The sequence below is a fragment of the Tinamus guttatus genome, unplaced genomic scaffold (genome assembly GCF_059628265.1).
Source record: "Tinamus guttatus ecotype Peru unplaced genomic scaffold, ASM5962826v1 Tinamus_guttatus_pri_ptg000209l, whole genome shotgun sequence".
Lineage (NCBI taxonomy): Eukaryota > Metazoa > Chordata > Aves > Tinamiformes > Tinamidae > Tinamus > Tinamus guttatus.
Window position 1 is genome coordinate 1,273,739 of NW_028288743.1, and position 25,122 is coordinate 1,298,860.

General features: G+C 35.3%; 1 protein-coding gene across 3 annotated transcripts in view; it reads right to left on the reverse strand.

Annotated features, from left to right (window-relative positions):
- Nucleotides 1–1,483: 1,483 nt before the first annotated feature.
- SLC39A12 (solute carrier family 39 member 12) overlaps nucleotides 1,484–25,122 on the reverse strand; it is a 29,341-nt gene continuing 5,702 nt past the window's right edge. For 2 of the 3 annotated variants that reach the window (XM_088524318.1, XM_010227730.2), the window contains exons 3-11: nucleotides 24,344–24,551; nucleotides 21,656–21,858; nucleotides 19,420–19,591; nucleotides 17,098–17,270; nucleotides 15,781–15,933; nucleotides 11,935–11,998; nucleotides 8,075–8,233; nucleotides 6,461–6,648; nucleotides 1,484–1,976 (exon numbers count right to left, since the gene is read on the reverse strand). In XM_088524318.1, the coding sequence (XP_088380444.1) occupies nucleotides 1,848–1,976; nucleotides 6,461–6,648; nucleotides 8,075–8,233; nucleotides 11,935–11,998; nucleotides 15,781–15,933; nucleotides 17,098–17,270; nucleotides 19,420–19,591; nucleotides 21,656–21,858; nucleotides 24,344–24,551 (1,449 nt within the window). In that variant the 3' untranslated portion in view covers nucleotides 1,484–1,847. Of the gene's footprint in view, nucleotides 1,977–6,460; nucleotides 6,649–8,074; nucleotides 8,234–11,934; nucleotides 11,999–14,462; nucleotides 14,574–15,780; nucleotides 15,934–17,097; nucleotides 17,271–19,419; nucleotides 19,592–21,655; nucleotides 21,859–24,343; nucleotides 24,552–25,122 lie in introns of all 3 variants that reach the window. The other variant, XM_010227729.2, reaches the window with a different exon arrangement.

The following is a 25,122-nucleotide window of genomic DNA, read 5'->3' on the forward strand; positions in this document are numbered from 1 at the left end:
AACGACTCAGATAATTTCTCTAGTCAGTCAAAGACTTTCTGTGTGACCTTGGATAAATTTGGGGGGACAAGATTTTGCAGAGTATGTAAATGCCTAGACATATATTTAGATGCATATTGGGATATTTGGTACAGATTCTCATGACCAAAAATCATTGAAAACATGTACATATATCTTTCTTTAGTGGTTTTTCTTTTTCTTCTTCCTTTTTTTTTTTCAAGAATGATCTGTGGATGACCAGGGATCTACATGTGCATGAATCTAAATCAATAAAATTCATAATTCTTTTTATTTTAAATTGCAATACTATGGTAGTAGGATGTCAACAAAACCTTTGAGAAATCTAGTAGAGTAATCTCTGTTCTCCTCTGTAATGTAAGAGGCATTTAACCTTCAATAGTAGCTGTTAAAATAAATACAAATACATGAAATACTGTGAGACAGTCACGGTAAGTAGCCTTATTTCAGGCTTGTTTTAGACAAGGAAGAAAAGTATACCTTTCTGTACATAAAGAATGCATGTTTCTTCTGTAATTTGCTTCCCCTGTTTCAACAATTCATCAGAGGAGGGAAATATCTACAAAATAAATTGGGTGGGGAAGGATTTCTTATGCCAAAAATTGTAGAATCTAAGTTATAGAAAATGCACAGCTGGGAGTTGCTTAGCACCTCAGAGCCAGGACAGAATCGGTATGTTTGTTTCAGGCTTGACTGTGCAATACTAAATTAAATGAGTAATCTTTAGCTTAAGTAGAATTCTCCTGAAATCAGGAGGCCTAATTAGGCAGGAATCACTCAAGTTAAAAAGAGTTAAGAGTGAGTGAGGCCGTAAAAGAGCATAGCTATGTGCATTTTGGACAATTGAAAAACATCTCTTTCCATGATGTCCATGGTATTTGTTTGCATTAGCTAACTGCTGACTGGAAGGCATTTGTACTTACTGGTGTTTATTCAACTTGAGGGTTCAAAAGCGGCATTGGCTCAAGGAATGCCTTGACTTGAGGAATTTGGAAGGAGTCTTCAGGAAAAAGTATTTTAAATGTATTTCTTATAGTCTTTCATAAGCGTTTACTATGAGCAGTTGCCAGACGTGGGCTAAAGCACAATGAAAACTTTTGGATGATTAAGTATGGCAGTTACCACAATACAATGCTGGACTGGCACAGGTTCCAAAACATATAAACAAAAAATGTTATAGACAGAAAAGACATTTTGATATTTCTAAACTACAAGTTGTATAAACCATCCCAACTTTAGAATCTGTACTTACTAATTTTTCCCTTCTACAGTGGACCAGCATGACACTAATACCATTATGTTGGCAAAGTATATAGTGTATATTATATCATAATTCAATTTGCAGTATGCAATTTAACACTTTAGTTTTACTATACTTTTTAGTTTCTATTTATATTTGTTTACATTTACATTTATTCTTTGTATGATGAGGCAACAAACTTTTCTGCTTCAAATTATTCAACTATGGTCAATCCAGTTTAATTATTGCATATAAAAGTGTTTTATTCTTTTCTTCAATCAGACTGGCAGAGATCACTTAGAGCATCCAGCTAGAATAGTCTAAATAAAAACTAATCAAAAGCTCCTGTGAGTTTGAGCATGGGATTCGGTAAACTCAGTAACAAACAAAACATAATTCTAAATATTTGCATTTTAAAAAATTACAAAATCTCAACAATAAGTTAATAAAGTGAAATAGTTACCTACTGTGTTTCAGATATAAAAATCCAAACAGCTTAATTTATATTTCACTATTGCAGACATGACAAAAACTGTGAACAATGCTATCCACTCTCATAAGTGGTACTTCAAAATTTCCAACAGAAAATTTATATTTTAATTTTCTGTTCATATACAGCCAGAAGGAAGAGGCAAAGCCAACCTAATAGTAATCCAACATTCTGTAGGAGAAACATCAACCAGGGTCGCCGTGTCTGAACATGAGTCATTTCAGGAAGCTAAAAAAAGAATAAGACACCAGAATGAGAGCCAGATATATTCATCTCTGGGAAAAAAAAAAAAAAAAAAGTCTTATGGGAAAACAAGACAAACTTAATTAAAAAAAAAAGGCTTTCAAAATCCTGGGTTTCTGAATATAGCTGTTAATCTGTAGCATGTTCTGTACATTATAATATCACAGATCTTTACAGTGAAATGTTTAAATTAATCAAATTCTACACATTTTGGCTCTCACTAGCACCAACAGGGATTATAAATGAGATTCCAAAATTTGTTAACTTCTCAGTAGTTTTTACTAAATTTATACAACTGAATGTAAGGAAATGCTTATTTAGTAAAATTAGTGATTTCCATTTGTGGGAATAAACTAGTTTGGGTTATTTTCTTTCTGTACTATATATAGGGTCAATCCTACTCTCACTGATATAATTGGCATCACTGCTATTTACTTGGGCTTTAATAAGCACATAACTAGAAAACAGAATTTCTTAAGTATGCTTGAAAAAGTTACCTTTAATATTTTTCTCCATAAGTCTTCAGCCAAGAAAGGACACCAGCTGCTTTTATTATTAGCTACTGACATGTTCAGCTTCTACCCCACATGATCTTTTTATCGATGTTTTAAACATAAAGCATGTCTCAATACAGTCTGTGAAAATAATGCTTCGAGAATCTCTTAGTCTTTATGCTAGATGGATTATACTCATCAGAGGAGATGCAACTGCTAGTATAGTCACATCAAAATATAGTCATGGCCTTGTATTGAGTGTTTTGGGAATTTTTTATCTATTTATTTGATGTGAACTTCAAAACATGATAAATACTTAAAAGCTGTAGTAAGTGACCATGGAACTCTTCCCATCACATTGCCTTCCTGCTTCATTCACAGCCTGCACTTGAATGAATCGATTTCTTCCCTTGATCTTTGAGTCTTCCTCACTCACACAACTGTAACAATATTAGCCACTGGAAGACACTGGAGTGATACTGGGGAAGGAGCTCATGGCATATGCTTACGTCTATCTGCTATCCTTGTCCTGTCCTATCTGGATCTGCATCTTTCTCTGAAAGTTGATATGGGCCCAAATGAGAACTTGATAGTGAAAACCTCTCTCTTGTTTAAAGTTATTTGGAAGGGAGGTAAGGAAAGGAGAAGAAACATGCATACTGCCAAATCCTAGATCTTTGCAGTAACTAAGAAGTTGTTTAAATTATGCTATAAATTTGCATCACAGAACTTCTGTAGCTAGATTGAATTTATATTTAAGGAACAATGGAAAACTAATGCAAATGTAAACATCTCAAAGTTCTGATGAAAATCAAAATTTGAACTGACAACATGACATGTTCTGAGCATGTGCTTTTTTGTTTTATATGTAAGTAAAAACTCTTTAATAAAGATCTAGACCTGAATCCAGGATTCCAGTCTAGACCATCAGTCTTTTAAAGTTATCCTTGTAAGCAGTCTGTTTTATCCTGTTCCCTAGGCCATAGATAAACCTGTTCACTAAGGAAATACAATAGCAGACTTTTTCCCCCCCCACCTATTGCAAAAGCTAGTATTTCCTCTTAGCCACTGTCAGTGCCTGCTTATGACATATCCATATGCACAACAGTTTGCTTAGCATGTGCACATTTTAAAGATGAAACTCCCAATAGATAGTATCATCCCTATGCCCGATGAAGATCTCTGCTCCTTTCACCTAACATATGTTCATGTCAGCAGACGCACAGATCATTTTGATAGCTTTACCTGTTATGGCATCTCTGAAAATAAAAGCTGACGCAGTATCAGCAATCAGTGAATCCCCAACTCGTGGTGACCCTGCCTGTACACAGATGTGTGCAGCACAGCACGGAAATGCTGCCTGTTTGGGCAGTATAAGCATGATGATGTGGCAGATGCAGATGCATAGCACTGCACCAAGGAAGGGAATCTAGCATTATGGCCAAGGTGCATCCATTACACTTGCTAACGGCTGAAGTTTGTGGGAGGCAAAAAGTTATTGTTAGCTGAGAGGCTACTGAATACTCACTGCTGCTCCTGAGCAAAAGATATAGAGAAAGAGCAATCATTGTATGGAAAGAAAATTAATAGGAGATTAATTATGAGCTGGCTAAACAAGAGTTCTTCTAATCGGAGGAATATATGGCATGGCTGCTGGGTCAACACACAACACAACACAACAACACTACAACATGAAAATAATATCCCTTTTTCTCCAAAATTTCTCTGAGGTTAGTCAGAGAAAACATCAGTTAGGTGCCTTGCAGAATGGTGAGTTAGTTTGTATTTCTTGGATGACTCTATTCTTTTTCTTGATAAATGCGACAGTAAGTCTTTTTGGTCAGGAACAATATAAACCAATCATTTATGCAATCAGGCAGAACTGATGTCCCAGTCCTTAGGGAACGTGATTTCATAAATATTTATACATAATGATTACTACATAGATACTTATTTAAGAGGCCAATCAAGGATTTCCAATTTGCTCTGTTCAGAACTTGAAAAGATTACATGGTTTGTCAAAGACAAAACTCATTACAGTGATGTGCTGTGTTCCTTCAGATATATTGGCTTCTCAGTTTTGATTCGGAGTCATCTTAATGAATGTGTTCATATTGGAAATAATATTAATGACAAAGTATATTATTAAAAAAGAATGTTTGTAGATTAAAATACCTCAGAGCAGAAATCATTTCTGTGCAGAAAGTTGAAAAATATAGAAAATATAGCCAGTTTTCTTTTAGATGTGCCACATAAGGGTATGAAAAATTTAAGATGCACAGATTCCTACAGTGTTACATTAATGCTTCTGAAATAAACACGATATTTGATGTTTACATTTCTGAGAAACAGAGGTGAGCAACACAAGAGCAGTTCTTTTGATAAAATGCAGCAAAAGTTTGATTGCAATCTGCATTGTCAGTAAGAAAGAGGTGAAAGATAGAAAATCCTTCCTTCTCTCTGTCCTCTTTTTTCTCCTTCTCATGTCAAGAGCAAGGTGATAGCAAGGTGCCGAGGACAAGGAAAAACATGTGTCCTGTCTCTGCCTAGTACTGTGTCTTCTCTTGGACATTACAGATTCTCCCTTTGACAAACTAGGGAAAAGAATGATGTTGTTCTGGGAACTTGCAAATCCCTCATGGATCCTGAATGGACATGAAACACAGGCCTAAATTCTTCCTAGCCAGCTCAATAAATCCATGCATATTAAGCAAGTATTCAGTCTCACCCCACATCTCTGCATCAGAACAAGATCAGAACTGGTGACACATCCAAAGTTCTTAGGCAGTTCCTCACAGGCTCTGAGAAACACTATTTGTTCACTTTACTTTTGTTACAGTAGTAAATACAGATTAAAAAAATTAAGAAATACAGTTTAAAAGTTTTAAGATCCAAGGCTGCAAGTAGATTTTTAAGTATGGCATGGCATATCACATTTCAAGCATTATACTTGAAACTAGTAAATGAAATTATAGGCATGAGATGGGGGGTGGAAGTGCACAAAACAGAGACAGCGAGGCTAAGGGAAAAAAGTAATTCACAGAGAGACAGACCTTTTTTTCCCCCTTTGGATCTTATGGCTTGAAGTATCCTATTTGTTCAGAAGCTTGCAAGCAACTAACATTAATACATATTATAAAGGCAAAGAGCCATGTGACACTTAAATTTCTAACAAGCTGGCAAGGTTACTAACTTCTGCATGAGTAAGAGCACAACATTTAGCCATCTTTTCAATAAACGATGTGGCCTGAAGCATCTGCATGAATTATGATTCAGTCACATTGCACAATCTTTAAACCCTACTCTGTATATCTTTTTTGTTTTTTTCTTCTAAATGTTTGATCATTGCTATTGATCTAGGAAAATGCATATTTATGGGCAAATGTCAGAAAGTTGGGATGATCTGGTGTGTTTTAAATCATTTATGAAACTCATCTAAATCTCTCTGATACAAAAAGACTGTCTAGAAAGAGCACAAGATAAGCATTTTCTATGAATTTAAGAAACAGGAAATTCTTATTGAAATAATGTGTGAAAAATATATCAGGAGTATAGTATGTTAAGGAAAAAATAACTAAGTCCTTCAAGACTTTAAAAAAATGCAGGTTCAAAGTTTTCCTTACCTTATTCTAAATAGCTCTTCCAGGCCTAAAAATATATAGTTTACATTTCCTCTTTTACAGTCAGTAACTAGTCCTTTATGCTTTTCTCATATAGTAGGCTCTTCGTAGCCTTTATTTCACCTTTTAGCACTCATTATACCTATTTTGGAAGTGAAAATGAACAAAACAAAAAAAAAGATTCTCACTGTTTATACTGACCTGTACAGACACAGAGAAGAAAACAGGCTCATCCCAAGAGACCTATAAACTCTTTTCTTTTCCTCTATCTCCCTATATTTGTCTGACACTCATTGTGATGTTAGTAAGTTAAAAGGAAAATGAGGAAAATATAACAATAGACCTTCATTCTCACCATTTCTGCTAAAGATAAATACAAGAACATTCCAGCTGTTACAGTAAAAATCCAGTTTTGAATGCATGGGTCAGCTGATACAGAAAGGCCAATATAAAGCCCTAAAAAGGCTGTTAGTGCACTTATAAAATTCATCAAAACTGCAATCTTCGTGGGGAGCCCTGTACTTAGCAGCACAGCAAAATCTCCTGCATAGAGAAAAAGAAGATAAAAAAATATTATTTATCTGATAAACATATTTTCAAAATTCCTTGTAATAAAACATGAGGGAAAGATAAGCACAAAGAAGATAATGAATGCTGGAGGACTGCCTTTGGATTTCTGTAGAATTTGTTATAAATGCGTGCTGTGTGCAGAAAAAAAAAGAAATACATATTAACTTGTATTTGTTTAGTTGTTCCTAAACATAGCGTACAGTATACAGGAGTGGTTTTCTGTTAGTTCTCGATGTTCTGTGACATTTCCAACTTGGATACATGCAAACCTGAAGTCACATGCTTTCCCAGAGTTTCTAAATCTTTCTTGATTGGGAACTTGCCAGTTAAACTCATGTGAGTATATACTCAACATGGTCTTTGAGTGTTTTACAGGTGCTGCAAGGCAGAAAAACCTATGCTGATCTGGTTTCAGTTTGAAAGTTTATTTTCACTGATTTCAGATGTAATAACTTCAGTAAATAAGAGATCAGAATCCTGTAACAGAAGATTTTTCTTCTAAAATAACTTATGTCCTGAAAGGTCAAGAACAATGACTTTTTAAACTTCTTTGTGACCATGGAAATTTATTGATTTGCTTCCTGTGCCACTTGGTTGCAGGGGCACCACTGCACCAGAATTTAGTACACCTGTTTTTGGAGTTAGCTGTTCAGTATTCTGGTAACTTCTTTTCCACACCAAGATGAATTCTGCCAGTTTTGTAAGAATTCTCCATCCCATCTTTTTCTTTAGGGAAGTTATCTATACAGACAGCACATAATTTAATCCAGTCATTTATGAAAGAAAACCAGAATCCATATTTCTCATTTCATACTTGCCAGCATGTTATGTTCATCTATACACTGTCAGGAGTAATGGCAACCATACTGAAAGATTCACAGCAATGGAAGAAAAAATGTTCACGAGAACTAACTTGCCTGCTAATACCACGATTCATATATCTTCTTTTATTGTCCTGTTGTTCCTGATTAGTAGCAGCAAAGAGCTTTATGAGGAGTACATTGTTAAATGGTTCTGCTGCACGTTAAAACTCTTGGATAATCCATTGTGCCAGACAAGCCCATTTGGCACACACAGCTCTTACCCTTTGCTCACCTATTTTTTTGTTTCTGTACACATAAGAATAAGAGATCACTGTGACCTGACAGCATTTACAGATGAAGAAGGTAAGATATTATAGTGATCAATAATTAGGACAGGAATTTCGCCCCCTTTTTTCTTTCTAAAGAGGAAAGAGAATTTCTTGCTCTCTTCATATGATCCATCCTCATGCATTATACTGTGTTTGGTGATGCTAGAGCATGAAGAATTCCTGCTAAGGGCATAAAGGAAAGAAATCTCCATGAAATTTGGAATTACAAAGCCAATCAGGAAAATACACACATAATATATTTCTTACCCATTTCATGAGGAATTTCATGGCATAAAATAGCAACAGTCGTTGTCACACCTGTTTCTGTTGAGGATGAAAATGCTGCTCCTATTACCAAGCCATCGGCAAAATTGTGAAGACCGTCACCCACCAGAACCATTATTGCTAACAAGCTAATTCTTTTACCTATGAAACAAACAAACAACAGCAACAACAACAACAAAAGAAGCCTCAAGGTTAAAACAGGAACAGTTGCTACAATGATTGCTTTTATAAATGACTTGTGGGGGGCTTTTTGGTAAATTTACAGATAATGTTAATAAAAGCCACAATAATCAGAGGACAACAGTGTCTGATAGTTTTGTCCTTATTACACTGCTTTCAATACACTTGACAGCAAAAGACAGGTTGCAGAATAATTCAGAGAGGCAAATACCAGGAAGTAGCTTCCTTTGGACCTTTTTTTTACTAGGTGAATTGTTTAAACAAAAAGTTAGAGTTTGGTTTGAGTCCAATCTCATGATATGCTCTAAGGGTTTCCTATTAATCCTTCTTCAGCTGCTGAAATTCAGACAAGTTTTCCTGTGTCTCAGGGTTTTTTTTTTTTTTTATTAAAAGGGGGGAATTTTTCCACCATCACTTGCAGAATTGCACAACTCTGATGAAGAGGAATATTTAGTTTCATGCAGCTGATCACCTTAATACTGTAAAGCATTTTAATGCTGAGCATTATTTTGAGGGTCTGTTCTTTATGCAATTGTATTACACTGAAAAATAGAGATAAGATGCAATAAAGCTCAGAGTACTACTACCAGTACGGTGTTGCCGCCTGCTCATATCTAGCTTTTGTTCCAATCAATTAATGGCCTTTATGCTCATAGTATTCCTGTCTGGAGTCTCACTCACGGATGCAGATTGCTGTGTTCTTTTCCATGCTGTTTCATGTCACTGCTGTACTGTGGGTGTTCATGATCGGGCATATGACATGAGAGGAAAGGCAGTATTGGTGATATGGGTGTTGGAACCAAAGCTCAGTGCTTAATGACCATCCCTCTGTGTTGCCTGAAGCCCTCACAGTAGGAATGTGATGAATGGGAAGGATTTTATGCAGTTCTTGAAGCTACAGTGAAGCTCAATATTTAGGTTCAATGTCTAGACTTAGCAACATCACACTGTGCTATCCTGTGCTTTGGTCCATCCATTTTATCCACACTCATTGTCATACAAGTAGGATTTCCTACAGGCCACCAAGCAATTCATCTAGTTTTTCTCTTTATAGCGTGGAGAGAACACATTGCAAAAGGCAGTCTTATGCCTGAAGAAGCAGGATCAAGAGTCGGACCCCAAGCATCCTGATTTTACTGACCCCACATAGACACAACATGACAGTCCAAGGACCTAATGTGGAGCTGCACAGAACTGCCTGGGTATTGTTATTACAAGGTTTTACTTCAGTGACACTTTTCCAGACAAGACTGTTTTATAGTGATGGGGGAGATGTTTTTCTTACGTAAACTGGCTAGAACTGAAGCCTTCAGACTATTATAAAAAAAAAAACACACACACACAGAGCACATAAAAGCCTAACAACTGTATTCAGAAAATCCTCCCCAGTTGCCTGGGAGCTCTGCGGGTTCAGAAATATTGGCAGGCTTGTTAGATTTCCCTGCCAGCTCACAGAGTCAGACGTGGATGTCCCCAGCTTGCCCAGCTCTTTCTAAACACTATGGGCAGTTTATAATCAATAGTGCAGGGCCTGAGTTGCATAGAGATGATAGATTGCTCCACTACATTAAGTTTTGATTTGTAATAAGCATTGGCAAGGACAAAATAATGGCCAGCCCTGAGATATTATTAATGTATTATATTAAAGTATCTGATTGTTGAAAAAGATAAAACCACAATTACCAGAATTCACTCCAGTATGTTGTCTGTAATGTAACATGGGGTCAGGTCAACATTATGGAGCATTTACAAACCTAAGTTTTGTGAACTTACTTGAGTGCAAGTTAAGAAAATGCATTCAGAAACAAACTTGAATGCTTTTCTTCAAGTATTTGCAAGCTATTTTAAAGTAAAGCTTTGTTACTAGCAATTGCATCACATTGCTACAACTGTAACTATGAACTTACTGCTTTAAATATTTCTACAAAGCCCCTCCTTTTGAAACAGCCTCACATTCATTTTGATAGTGTTAGTGGATTCTCTGTTTCAATAAGGAATGGGAACTCATAACAGATTATATTTCGTCATTTTTCACAAAGCTAATGGGAGCAGAATTCCCACCAAAGATTACGATTTTTAAGCTCTGAATAACAGGGTTTAAGCAAACATTTACCCATAAATAGACCTATTTTTTCAATGTTTTCACTAGTCAGAGAGCAAAAATATTTCCAGTTAACATAATGTGTCACTGAGAATACCAAATACAAAATGCTACTCTTGGATCTTTTGAGGTACTGATAGAAAAGCAAGTGTAGTCATACCAGAAAGGAAAGAGAAAAAAGAAAAAAAGACAAGTTGAGAGGTCTTTCTCTTCTTGTAGCTTCTTTCTTTCTGTTTTACTTGCTGGTTAAAGTGACTGACTGGTCTTCCAGCCCTACTCAACCTGCATTTATAGAGAAGTCTGTCATTTCCAAGAATATCAGGCTTCTATTTTAGATCCTTTCAATTTTAAGAACAACCACCTAAAAGCTTAGCTCAATATCAAGGTACCCAATATGCTAACACATTTAGTTCTTAGTAAAAAATGTAACAATAAAAAACTTTTGAAAAAACAAAAATACTGTCCCTATGACAATTTCATTCAGAGATTTCCAACTTAGAACTGAGCTATTACTAATAAATAAATAAATAGAATGAAACAAAGAATATTACTAAGAAACCACCACAAATTTAGTTTACTCTATTTGGAACAACTAACACTGAGATCATTAGAAACATATTTCTGCTTAGTAGGTAGTGATGACTGAGTGAAAAGGATACATGTAAAGATGGAGTAGACTGACACAGGCTTCAAAAAGTGAAGTTAATGCCTCCAAATGGAAAGCAAATCCATAAGAAGGGAGAAGAACATTAAAAAGCTTCAGGAAGATAGTGAAATTGTTAAGTAACTTGAGCTCATGACCTGAGATCACAAAATAAATGGAAAATTATAGCATATAAATTGATTTCAATTAAAATGCTATTCTCTCAGTTAAATAACTACAACTGTATGAAGTGCAACATGGTAACATAGGTACAGTCAAAGGCAGAGTTTGATTTATGGTCTATTTTCCCATTTCCTCAAGTAAGCAGGAAAAAAGCAGAGTAGATAGGAATTACTTCAAAGCTTTCTGAAGAAAAGTTTATCCTAAAACTGAGCTCCATCAAGAGCCCAAAATTCCCCACATGTAATAAATCATTATTACTTTAAAGACGCTATTACTTTACTATGTAAGAGAAGAAAGAAGCAAAATTATGCGAGTGTAATGAGCCAAAAAGAAGAAGGAAAGGAAAAAACAAACAAACAACAACAACAACAAAAACCCAATGATTTCACTACCTTCAGCAACAAAGGTCCAAGCAAGGTTTACAACTCTGAAAATCTGTTTCATATTAAATTTTGGATGTTTCTCTTTAAGTAAAAAAGCTTTAGAAAAATAGCTTGTACAGTGAGTAAACAAACACTGAAGCATGGAGAGTGTAAGATTAATGAACTTCACAATTTCAGAGTTGGCAGCTGGAAAGGTCTTTAAGCAGAGATTTAATTATGTAGCCAAGCACCATCAGATGTGGTGATGTAGCGCATAGCAAACACAGAACGAAGCCAGCTTCACACTTTCAATTCCATCTTAGGTCTTAAGGCTTTTCCTGTTGCTTGTTTAGTTGGTTTTATTGATACTAACTTTTTTTGCTGATCGCCTTATTATCTGGAGGAACTTCATCAGACTCAGAATCTTCTGGGCTTCTCTAATTAAAAGGAAAGATAATGGATAAGTGTCAAAGGGTTCTCACAGCTGCTGCTATAACAGAGGAAAACATCAAAAAAGTTCATGATTTTTAAAATAAAGTTAGTTGTGTCTATCTGCAAACATATGATTAGGATTATTTATTGAACATTGTCAGTGTGATTGGTGCAGCAGAAACACATTTAAAAAAATCTCCCTTGCACAGAAGAGGTTACAGCCTAAGGTAGGAAGAAAGACATTCATAAGTGTTGTTGAATCCCTGAAGAATCATATTCCTTCCTGAAAGCACAAAGTTGGTGTCTAATGCAGAACTAAAAAGGATATGATCATTCAGATTATCTCTCAATTTTGTCACGACAGAAGGATTGTAGTCCATTAGATTTTCAAGGACAAATAGGTAGAGAACAAAGTCTCCTTTGAGTTTATGTACTTAGCTACTCTGAAAACACAAGTCTAAATAAGATGACCCCAGATAGGTTTCAGAATAGCTGCAAGCAGTGGGGCTAAGTTTTCCTTCTCTACTTCCCCTAGTACAGCTGCTGCCATAGAAAAGGCTAGCAAGGCTTTTTGTTTAACAGAAAAAAATGCAGGAGATGCAATTAATAAACCATTTTAAACAGGATTTGTTTAATTTACATTCAGAATAAAAACTGTTCTGTCAAAGGTAGTTCTTGTAACACCTTTTCAAAAAAGAGGGGGAAAAAATTACTTAAAAAATATTTTCCATTAGAGTCAGTCTCTAGTGATCTCTCTCCTGGCTTTTGGTTTGGGTTTTCTCTCAGCACCAGGAACTGCTGACCAGGTATAGGAGCATGTGAGTACACTGCACTGAGATTAGAGAAATTTACCCTTGTTCTAAGTGAAAAAAGAGAGAATGGGTTTCGTCTTATGCCCTGAGTCAATTTGATGTATAAACCCTAATGTTTAATTATCAAAATCTGCAACTGTGGGGAAAGAAGGGAGAATATGAAGAATCACTTTCTCTCCCTAGCTTCCTGGGGCTTTTCTTTTAGCCTAGATGGGGAGAGATTTGTGCAAGAAGGAAAAACTTTCTGTTTGTTTAGAAAAGCTGAATTTCTAATCTCTGCTTTCTGTTTTGCTGGCCAACAAACATACTAAAGCTGTTATGGCAGCCAGTGAGGAGCCAACAGCAGGAGAGAGTGCTTTGTTTGGGTCAGCAGCTGCTGCTCCAAAAAAATCTATGGCACCGATGTGCATTGACTGCAAAACGGCCTATGTTTCTTGGCTGGTACTAGCTTGGCTGTGATGGGGGATATGTACTGCGGAGGCATGAAGAGGGAATGGTAAGGAATTGTTTTTTAAAATTCTACATTTTAAGAGGAAAAATAATTCCCATGATTGCAGCCAGTCACTTGAATTCCAGTAATTGTTCCACTTCTCTTATAATATTTATTCACATGCCACTTTTTTGAACTCTGAGTCAAAACTCAAACACTAATCACTGACCTGAAGGATTTATAAGCTTTTCTTAGTCAACCAGTGTTTGTCTTACTATTACTCACATGATCCTGAAAAGTTGGCTGCTCTTACATAAACTAGCTACGCCAAGCTAGTTCATATCATCTATACATAACATAAGGATGGCCTTGCAACTGAAAGGAATGACTAGATTGTTCAGTATCATAAACAGGAAGCTATGACATGGCTTACAGATTAGTAAACAGTCTTCAGTAGTCTGTTTATTCTACATTCATTCAATTGACAGTTGCTCAACTGCGTTAGAGAGATTAGCAGTGGCTCATGAGGCTCTTAATGATCACAACTGCTTTACTAAAATGTAGTTTACAATCTGAAAATGGTGGAGAGATCTGATTTAAATAAACGCTAAACTCTGTATCTAGGTCTTATAAATAAACTGGAAAAAATAGTTGGAAAAAATAGTTGAAAAAAGAGAAAAAAAGGGTTGAAAAGTCTGAGTCAATTCAGTCCACAAAAGATGCATCCATTTGTATGCTCTCCACAGACCAATAGGAAATTATGCAATTCCTTGTAGGCAAACACGACTCCCAGATATCCACCTTGCTTATGTTACTCTTCAAAACTGTGGGAAAAAGCTCAAGAATAGTCCCAAATTTCACCTGTCCACTAATTATACACCTATCTCTTGCTGCAGAATATTCTGAAGTCTTTCTAATGGGAGAGTCTGCCCCAATATGATATATTTTTAGAAAGAATAATGGCATATCTTCAAAAGTTTTCTCTTAAAAAGGTAGTACAAGAAAATGTACCATCATATTAATCTGATACACACTTACAAAGAGTTATTGTAAAGATTTGTGCTTGTAATCTCGCTACAGATTCCTGAAAATCATTTCATCTAATAAAGGACAAATCAATAACGACTAAAAAAATAAAATTGATTTATTATATTATTGGGGTTCATTTTGTGAGGAACAAAGAAAGAAGGAAATTAATCAGTTAAGTATTTCATACTGGTAACCTACCAACTGTATAGCTGAAGTAGATTTGCCTCTGCCTGAATGTTCATTTATTTCAGATTCCACTGGAAGATCATGGGAATGTCTCCAGTGACCATTAGCTAAAGAAAGGCCCTGCTGAATGAAGATGCTTTGCAGATTAGTTCTGAAGCCTAGCGAACACAGGTGCAATCTTTCTCAGACTTTTGTGAAAGTTTAGCATTTAAAAGAATTATCATCTTGAAAACAAGAACTGTTGAAAAAATTGATAGTTGGCATCAACATTTGCATATTCTTACATAATTAAAAAGTGAAACAGATAAGTGAAACAGTGATAACTGTAATGTTGCATGGAAAATTAGGTTGTTTTAAACTGAAGATTGAAATGAGAAGCTGAGATTCCAAAAAAAAAAATTGGAATTCATCTAATCGGCAGCAGAATATATTTAAACATTTGTGGGACAATGATAAATTCATTCTCTCCAAAGTAATATACATGAGGAACTACTAACTACAAACCAACCAAATATCATTAGCATTAAAATATTCTAATTTTATTAATTTTACATAATATTCCTTGACCTGAGTCAAAGGTAGCAGGAATAGGGAGTGAGTGCTAAATATCTAAATCAGACCAGTCATTAAACATTCTCTGTAAAACACTACAAGCAAAGGCTTAGCCTTCTTAAGCGACATTAAGATAGCCTCCCATGCTGAGAAGCTTAATGAGTCACCACACTTTGCGTTACGTTATATCCATGTGCATAATCATATTTTCAGGTAGCAGCCGCACTGTGATGAAATAATAGAATTACTGAAAACATTACCATGAGCAAAAAGATGTTACTAATATAAGACTGGATTCTACCGAGCAAAACATTTATATTATATTCTAAATGTATTTGGATAGGAATAAAAAAAAATTTGGAAATTTTAAGATATTCTTTAAAATATCTTCCAGAGAGTTCATTTACAACTATGTCTTTCTGCTCTTCAAACAGAGCCTTGAGTAAACAACCGTCATTACTATTTCATATGGATACATATTCTTTACCTGCTCCACTATTACTCATGAAAGTCTGCTTATGGCACACTAACTCAATTAATGGTTTCTTTTTCTGAGCTATAAATATATGGATCACATTTATGGAGCACACAAAATCTACAGGGCAAAGCAAAATAGAAATTGAAGGTCAAGGAGCAAAATGTTGCTTTGGAAGGAAACCTTTCATGCTTCATTTAACTCATAAAAATGATAATTATTTTTCCACAATCATTTGGATATTTTGTGCAGTGTAAATCTCAAAATAAGAAAGATCTTTAAAAGGATAAAATGTCCAATTACCTGATCACGCTGTGTTACCAAAAGAAAGAAACACTTTTCTATCAGAAAAAATCCATGAATTCCTCCAATTATTCCCAAAAGCTTCCAGATATATTCTTTCCCTTCATAGAAATGTTCTACCTCTTGTGCTTCATGTTTATGTAAACCAAGCATCTAAAAAAAGAATAATATTAAAAGTGACAATATTTTGACTTTTTGCTTACATCCATAGCATGTAAACGAAAGTTATTCTCATTATTATTTTATCTTGCTATCCCTTTCAGAAATAAATTCTATTTTGAGCTAATTAACTGGATAATGGATGAAATGAATTAGGGGCCTTTGTTACACTTCATCATCTTTCATCATCTTTTGAAAGCTTTTGAAAAATTAGTTTTAGAGATAATTTTATGAATGTGTTCCTTCTACATTTTTGTTTGTGTATACTTTCTTTGGAGCATATTGACTGTTACGTTTTAAAAAAATTACTTGGGTAATCTACAAAACTACAATTCATATTGAAAACAATTCATAAAAATTTCTGCTGGTGGGCATGCGTCCATATTGTTCCTTGAAGGCACAGCATGGTAGCTTTCCTTTGTTCCTCATCTGAAAGCAGGCACTTTAAAAGACACAGTTAAAACATAAGGAGTGAGAAAAAAAATGTACTTTTTGTGACATGCACTGAAAATTGCCTTGCTTAAACCATTCTCACAGTTCTTCTTACAGAGATTATGATTGTTCTTTGTGGCATCTAGCACTTTATATATGTAGAACATTTATGAAACATTTGACCTCCCTGAAACAGGAATGTTCATTTCAAGTAGACCCTTTTCTGTTGAGTATGAAGCGCATTTTGACCAGAAACTCAAGGGAGAGTGTGAAAATGTCTTTTATGACCAGCTGAACTCTGAACTCAATAACAGGTTTGTCATATCAGAGATCACTCTGGAACCTTTTTATAGCAAGGATTGTGGTGGCCTTATAGAAACTGACCAATTTCTTCCAAAATGTGTTATATAATCTGCCTCTTGAAAGAGTGTCATATGCATCTAGTGAACTTGGTGTTTGCAGGACTTGTGGGCTTTCTGAAAAGTAAAGAACCTTATTTTCTCAGAACCCATCATTCATTGATTTAATTGATTTCTGCTTCTTAATACTAAACTTGTAAACTTTCTCTGAACTACAAAGTAGAAATGGAATGCTGGATACCTGGTTCTGAGATTCATGGAAAGCTCTATTTTTTTAAAAAAGGCTGACCATTAGCCAGACTTAAATAAGACTCCGTGGGTGTGCATGTGTCAACATTTTAAAAACACAAATGGGCACATTACCTACCTGCGGAATAAGGTGTAGCAGCGCATCTCCAGAAAGTGTCCCGACAGCCAAGCCCACAAACAGCTGTAAAATGAGTGTATAGATTTCTTGACAGGAGTTAAATAAAATGAGGGTTGTACCAAACATAGATCCAATAGTAATAAGTAAAACTGCAGCAGTGCTGTAGCCATATTCTGTGGGCGAAACAAAACAAAACCAACAGCGTCTTTAATGATTGAGTATCTAAGTATTCAGGACTATATTTTTCCACCTCTGTGTGCAAGCATATAGGCAAGGAATGATTCGGTGTTCTACATTCATTTTTGTAGTCATGAGTGATACAGGTGGCAGAGTTTGAAGCCTCCAAATATCAGGCCTTAAAGAAGGTTGTTGTCTTGTTTTAACAGATTCTTCTTGTTGTTCTGTGTCCTCATATGGCCACACCTGTGTATCTTTACAATTAATACCACATTACTAACCAAACCATATTTAGTAAACAGACCAAGGCCTAAAACTTGTATGTATGTAGGCAGGCCTAAGCCTGATTTTTTTGTTTCAGATTATGCTTACAAACGTACAGTGAACATATATTCCTTCAGACATCAAATCAGCACTACGGAGCTACTTTTTCCCAGGTTACTGGAATCTCTCAAAGGTTACACTTAGAGTTCTTATGAGTTATATGCTGCTCACATTTCCAGCCTTCTGCACAACATGAACCCTGATAAATGTGCATGAAAGTCTTATGATGGAGGTAAAACATTGATGGGAAACAGACATAAAGGACCTAATGCCAAAATATTCAAAAGCTTCAGTTAATGTTTCACACTTTAATAGCACTGCAAGTGCTCAGCAGCTCATAAAATCAGACAGTAAATTTCACAGACCGAACAACCAAATACAAGGGCATAGTAGATACTTTTGGAAGGTCAGGCCATGGTGACTTACCCAAAACAGCATAGCCTGTCAGTAAAATAACTGAGAATAAGTTAATAAGCCTCATGTAATTAAGTCACATGTAGGTCTAACACGTGGTCCTTTGTTTATTTGTTACAAACCATGAGAAATACCCTTTATGGTTATAGAAATTTTCCTTCACCCATGAACGTGTGCTGCAGAAAGAACTTATAATCATTCTGTTTTGTGTTTCAATACCTCAGTTTCATCTATACTCATCTTTCACCTCTATGAGATTTCTATAATGTTAGGGCTGACGATCTTAGGCTTGGGAGACATTCACTTAAAGTGCAAATCTGCTACAATTTTTTTGTGTGTGTCCTGGTTAAGTTGTTGCCTACTTCCTTTCTCCCTTGATTTTACATCTGAAAAATGGGCATAAAAGAACCTCTTTGCAGCATTGTAAGGATAAAAGCAGTAAAGGCTGCAAGGTGCTCAGGTAATGAAGAGAGAGGGAACATGAAAAAGGGTTACTACCTTCTAGAGTCATTAGTGTTTCTTACTATTTTGTACGTTTCTTTCTCCTATAGCTCCTGGAATGTCCATGAATCTTCTTCCATGCCCTTATTTAACATAAGATTAGTGCGCCTTTTAAAAAAAAATAAAAAAGAAGGCTCCAATAAGAAGCATTTAGGTCAGACTGGATTTTTTTTTTTAATAGTGTGGCATACAGGGTATTTACAGGAGGAGTTATGCCAGCAGAACTGTTGGGGCAGAAATCTCTGGAGGCAGGGCATGTGAGGGCTACAACTACCTTCCTCTAATCCACTGCAGCTGGAAACAATCTGTTCGATTGTACTCTAACTCAATTCTTGCTCCAGCTCAATTGTACAGCTCCTGCTGTTCATGTGATTGGTTTTGTTCGTTGTTTTTTGTTTCACAATAGGTAGCCACAAAACTTCTCTGCTGTGAAATACCACAACATGAAAAATCGTCAGTGTTCATACATCGCTCTCAGAATTTATCTGTATTAAGCATTCATCACATTACAGAAAAAATGCCAGCTAATATAACATTAACCCTTTACACCAAAAAACATGCAATGATTCCATTATAAACCTGTTACAAATTTCACAAGATAGACCACTGCTGCTCAGCAAGGGTAAGGGCATGTTCATGTTCCACAATACCCAAGTCTTCTAGGAAATAAAGAAAATGTAACTTAAAAGACAATTCCACCTAATACAAAAATGAAACCATTAAATCCCTTCACAATACTCAATATAGTAGTATTTTCTAATATGCATGCTATAAAATTACTTGCTGCATAAATCTCAACTTGTTTGGTTTAAGATAATTAATGAGTCTGCAGAAAATAATCTCTTGCACCTCCTCACCTGACTTTACCTGCAAAATACTATACTGATAGTAACAAACATAACTCACTTTCCAAAGTTGTTGGTGGAATCTTTGTCTGCTTGGATTCAGGAAGCTGACATGAACAACTTAATAGTTGCTGAATGATTGCTGGACTGATTTGCTTGAAGTGCTCCTTAGAAATGGATGAAGGACTAGTTTTTAAAAATATCTTCACAAGCTCATTGGCAGAGAAACAAGCCTATATAGAAAGTATACACAGTTAATGAATATGGACTATAAGTATTTAATGCTGAGGTTAAATGTAGAGTCTTAGAAGGATATGGGATTATACAGGCTAGAAAGACTTGTTTTTTATTTATTTAATTCTTGTTAAATTACTGTTCTTGTGCTGCATCTTCAGTAACACACAGAACTGAGTTCTTTTATGAATCCTCCTAACAAGGGTCTGTCATTTTAAAGTCTGCACACTAGGAATGTCATAGACTAAACTGGGTTTAAAGATAGGGAGGGAGTGCGTTAGGTTTTCATTAGTAAAGCAGCTAGGCAGTACTCCTGGAGGATGATTCTGAAAATATAAGTAAATGGAAAGTGCATTTCCTAATATGAATTATTTGCTCTAATTAGATCATCTACTATTTACTTAAATTTGGTAGGCATTTTAAAAATCAGTAGAGGCAAGGATGACTTAAAAAGAAAGCAATGACCCTTTTTTTTTCTGTGATGATTTTCAAAATATAATTTCTATCCAAAATCAAATTACAGATCCTAATGCAGCTAGCAAATGCAAGCCATAAACCAGTCAATGCCTCATACATAGCAGCATCTGTTACTAATGGAGCACAAAGGCTATCATGGATATGTGCGGAAAGCAGGAGATAAAATTAGCAACAACACTGAAACACAAATCCTTCTAATGGAATATGTCAAAGAAAATAGACATAGCCAAAAGAAGAGAAATGGAATAAGTATAAGCTAGGAGTTATTAAAGAAGAGAAAATCTCTGCAGAAGTATCTTTGTATTTTTCCAGCATTATACAGAATATTTTGCTCTTAGTTTGAATCCCAAGTCTGAAATAATTCCTTTACATCCTTACCTTTTGATTTACAGTCAGTCTCATAAATTAGAAGTTCAAGAAGTTAGGAATTGTTTAATATGTTCTCTGATTACCTCAGAATTATCATTATTTTTTTTGTTCAGATAGTATCACTATTGATTGCTGACCTTCATAATTTTAAATTAATATTAAATAATTTTAAAATGACATCCATTTAAAATTATATTGAGGCCTAATTTGCTCTAAATGCCAAATGTCAGCTGGTCAGCGTGATTCTCTTTTGTGGTCAATGGGAATGAAATAATGATAGAGACAGGGTATGTATTCCAAATACAGTAAAATTACACAGACAAACATCTAGCAGAATGACATTTAACCAGATGATAATTGTCTCGGTTCTACACCACAAAATGACCACTCAGCAAAAAATCAACCTCACATTTTTTACTTTAATCAAAGGAGGAAAAACTTTGTCTTTGTGTTAATTTAAGCTGTAAAAAACTGAAAACAATACAAATGTCTACTTTATCAGAAGTGTCCTTTTTGTCTAAGGAATGCCTTTCAATCTGAAGGATGGCAGTCATTTATCATCTTAATTATTGTTTCAAAGTTTATTTATTTTCTAATACTTATGATATTTAGGATATACTAGGATAGTTTAATGGACTTCAAGGTATAAAGTAACCTAAAATAAGCCACTGTTCTTTGAACGTCTCAAAAAGGATACTGTGTAGCAGCTAAAGTTCCATCCCGTAGACTCTACGTGATTTTCTTCTATTAAAAGTACTGGGAAATTCCTCATCCTCGATTTACAAAAGTCTTCTAGAAATAACTTCCATAGAAATCTTAAATGGTTTATTTTATGTAATTATTCTTAATACAGGTTAACCTTTCTTTTGGACAGGTCATACAAGGGGGCCCTAGATGCTCTCAGATAGAGGAGCACAAGAAATCTCTAAGAAATATGGATGAACATTGAAACTGTAATACCACAGTCCTCTAAGTCTTGAAGGAACATCTGATTCTGCCTAATAGTAATTGTTCAGTGCAGGATTTCATATCCTAATTTCAGTAAATACGCAGCAATCATAAGGCTCTTCTGCTACTAAATATTTAAATAAATATATACCAGAATAATTCTGTAACTATGTGTTACCTCAGCAATCATACAGTATTTGCAAACCAACTTGAACTTTTATCATTGAAAATCTGTGACCAAGGCTATAATAATATAAAATTACATTAACCTGATTCCAATCTCCATTCCTTTCACGATCTTCAGGATAATTTTTCACATAGTTTCCATTTGTTTGGTCTGCTTTGATTGGAATATTTATGGTTCCACTATCTTTGATTGTCACATTATGACGTCTTCTTTTGTGATTGTGGAATTGTCCATTTACCATGCAGGTCTTTCTGTCTACAAGCATGCTTAGGAGCTGGTCTAGTTCTAGCAATTTAGTAGAAAATAGAAATGTCACCACATGTCACCACAATATACATTTAAAAAATATACATTTAAAAAGAAAAAGAAACAATAAAAAAGAAACAATGAAGAAAAAGAAACAATTGTTAACATTTTGTTACTTTTAATATTAATTATAATATTAATTAATCAATATTAATTTGACTGCTCATTTTAACACTTTTTCTTTTCATATTTTGGTAGTGTTGGTAATTTCACCTTACAGGTCACCTAGATACTCAAGCAGTTGCTTCTTTACTCTGCTTACAGATATGTTTTATTCACAATCATCTAAGAGAAAAGGAAATGTGAATGGCAGGCTCCATATTAAATCTCCCATTTAATACTGTGTCTCTGCTTAGGTTATCTGCAAATTCCTGCTAAATAGCTTCAACATCTTTCTGATTGCCCTATGTAAGTGGAACACTATGCCAAAATACCATAGCTTTTGGTATTGGTAGAAGATGGGTCCTTGACATGGTTTCCATAAAACATCCTACTCTACCCTTTGTACTTCAGAACTGGATAACAAGGTGAAGGATTTTCTATCTATTTTGGTCAAATTGCTGTTCTGGAGACCTGCCTGTTTGCAGCAGCAAACCAGGAAGGTGGGAACCAGAACCCCTAATCCAAAGAGCTGCAATTTTCTAAAACAAGGTAGGGGATGTATCCCGTGATATAACTTGGTGCAGTGGGGGTACCTGCTGATTAAATGCTGGTAATTTGAGGGAGCATGCTCTACCCCATGTCCAGTCACCATCCTTCACCTCTGCATTTTCAAGATGAAGTCACATTGATAGTTTCTGAGAATCTGAGTTTGTCCATTAGGAAGGTATGTAGTTCACAAATTAATTTCAAACAAATTTAAAGACATTAAGAATATTCCCACATGATAATGCTTTATTTTAACATGTTATTCAGAAAAAGTAAATGGTATACATGTTAATCTTAAGAAATACTTATCTACTTTCTTTTTCTTAACTAAATAGTTCAGTCAGTGCAACTCTAATTTTCCTTTTACATGCTGCCAGTTTCTTGCTCTGTCTTCCAGATAATACTGAGAATTTAAATAAATTTAAAGGGGAAATCTAATTAGGTTAGGCTTAAAATGTGTTTACACTGCAACAAACTGGTTAAGAATATCTTCCAGATTCTCTGAATGATATCCTAACTCCACTGACCAAGAAAGTCTTGCTATTGTCTTCACTGGGGCCTGGATTTCACCATATATAGCTATTTAGTAGCGCTGTGCCCAGCTGGCTCCATCCATTCTCATGAGTCAATTATTTCATAAGATCTCCGCTGGCATTTTTAAAGGAGGGTTTTTGCTGCAGCATCAGTTTATGCAAGTATAATCCAGGAGCCCATGTTTAGGGATGAGGAGTTTTTCCTTTTTTATATGATTTGTATGACTTCTGTGATTCAGTGTTGTGTGAAATCTGAGAGTGGTAAAAATGTTTTTATCTATGTTTAAAGCAACTTTTTAACCTGTTTTTATCTGTGCTCAATATAACTTTTTACAATGCTTTGAAATGCTTGTAAAGTGTTGCTATTACCATTAGCCTCAAAGAAGAAAAAGTAGATGTCTTATATTAACCTTCCACAATAAATCCACAGTAGGGCACTGAATTGATGGCTGAGTTTCTAAAACTGCTAAGCATCCAGAATCTTTTACAGGACTCAATAGCAGCTGCTTAGAACTCAATACTTCTATTTTCTAAATTCTCTAACTTTGGACTTCTTAGATCCCTCTTGTAGCTGTTTATTTACAGCTAAGTAGCATCTCTAACAGGTCTAGTGAAAGAGCAATAAAATTTCCTCAGAAAATGAACTTTGTATATTTCAGGCTCACTGAGTGGGTACTGAAAATTGAAAATTGGTAGGGAAAGACAAACTAAAACAGACTGAGATCCGTTTAGGCACGTTGATTTGCAGCTGGCAGATATCGGCATTTGGTCCAAACAGAGTACACCGTCATCCACGGTGTGCTCAGGGTACCGCTACACTGCACTGAGTAACACACCAGGGGGTCTCGCTAATCTGGCTATCCTGCACAAATTATTTCAGCTATCCCTAAATACTTGTGAAGGAGCTAAGCTCGCATAAAGATCTGCATTAAGAAGCAATGTGAAGTAGGCCCCAGTGAACTCTGCCTTCACAGCTAGGTTGTTACCCGCAGAGCTCTCTGTGGTAGTTCAGACTCTATTGAGCAAATAAGTCGTAAGTTACAGTGACAGTACATATTTAATAATCATGGTAACAATTTCTTTTAAACGTCCCGGAAATTTTTCAAAATTAAAGAGCCTATTTTCCATCTGTGTTTTTATGTTGAGGAGAGTCTACATAACAACCCTAAGCTGAAATGGCATTTAAATCTAAAATAAAGTGCAAAAGCTGCTTCAAGCATTTAAAGATAATTTACACCAAATGGGTCTTGCAAAAGGCAGTGAGAGATGAGCAGATAACTTACCTGTCACTTGGAGCTCAGTGGTACTGTTTAGAGAATTGAAAATATATTTTATAAAGAATTCTGGGGAAGGTAAACTTGTCTTCCCCATACAGACACCTTGGAGAGCCAGGGTAATGATTGAAGCAGCCAGGCGTGGAAGTGTGTTTTCATCAGCACCATCTTTGTCCATTATATCAGCATTTTTCTTCAGAGTGCTCACATCAACACACTGAAATCAGGAGACAACAGCATGAAGACAGCGTTGGTCACCTCCATTTAAATAATCAGAGTGGCAGGAGGAGAAATGGGAGAGAACAGTTTCACAGACAGCCAGGGTGAAAAAAAATACTATGATGAAAGCTGTAATTGGCAACAGACAGCAAATGAGAACCAAACGACAGTGCCAGCACAACAGCACTAGAATACAAAAGGCTGAAAGCTTAATGGGAAAAGATAGGTGAATAATTCTTTCAGCCTCAGTTTCTGAGGGGAAAGAAGTATAGAAACCCATTCAGTATTCAGTACGATTTTTGTTTTAGGGTTTGATTTTTCATACTGTTTTGTTATTTCTGCCCTGGCCTCAATTGTCTCTTTAGCTTCCAGAAAGAGAAAGAAAAAAGAGGGATTTTTGTTAAGGCATAAAATATTGACTCAAATAATACAGACTTAATTCTTTATCTTTCAATTTCTAAATTTTCATATCTTTGCAGACTCAAAGTTTTAATGATTTGATTGCTTTGCCTGTCTTACATTGAAAATGGACATAGATAAATAATCTCATGACTCTGCTGTTGATAATA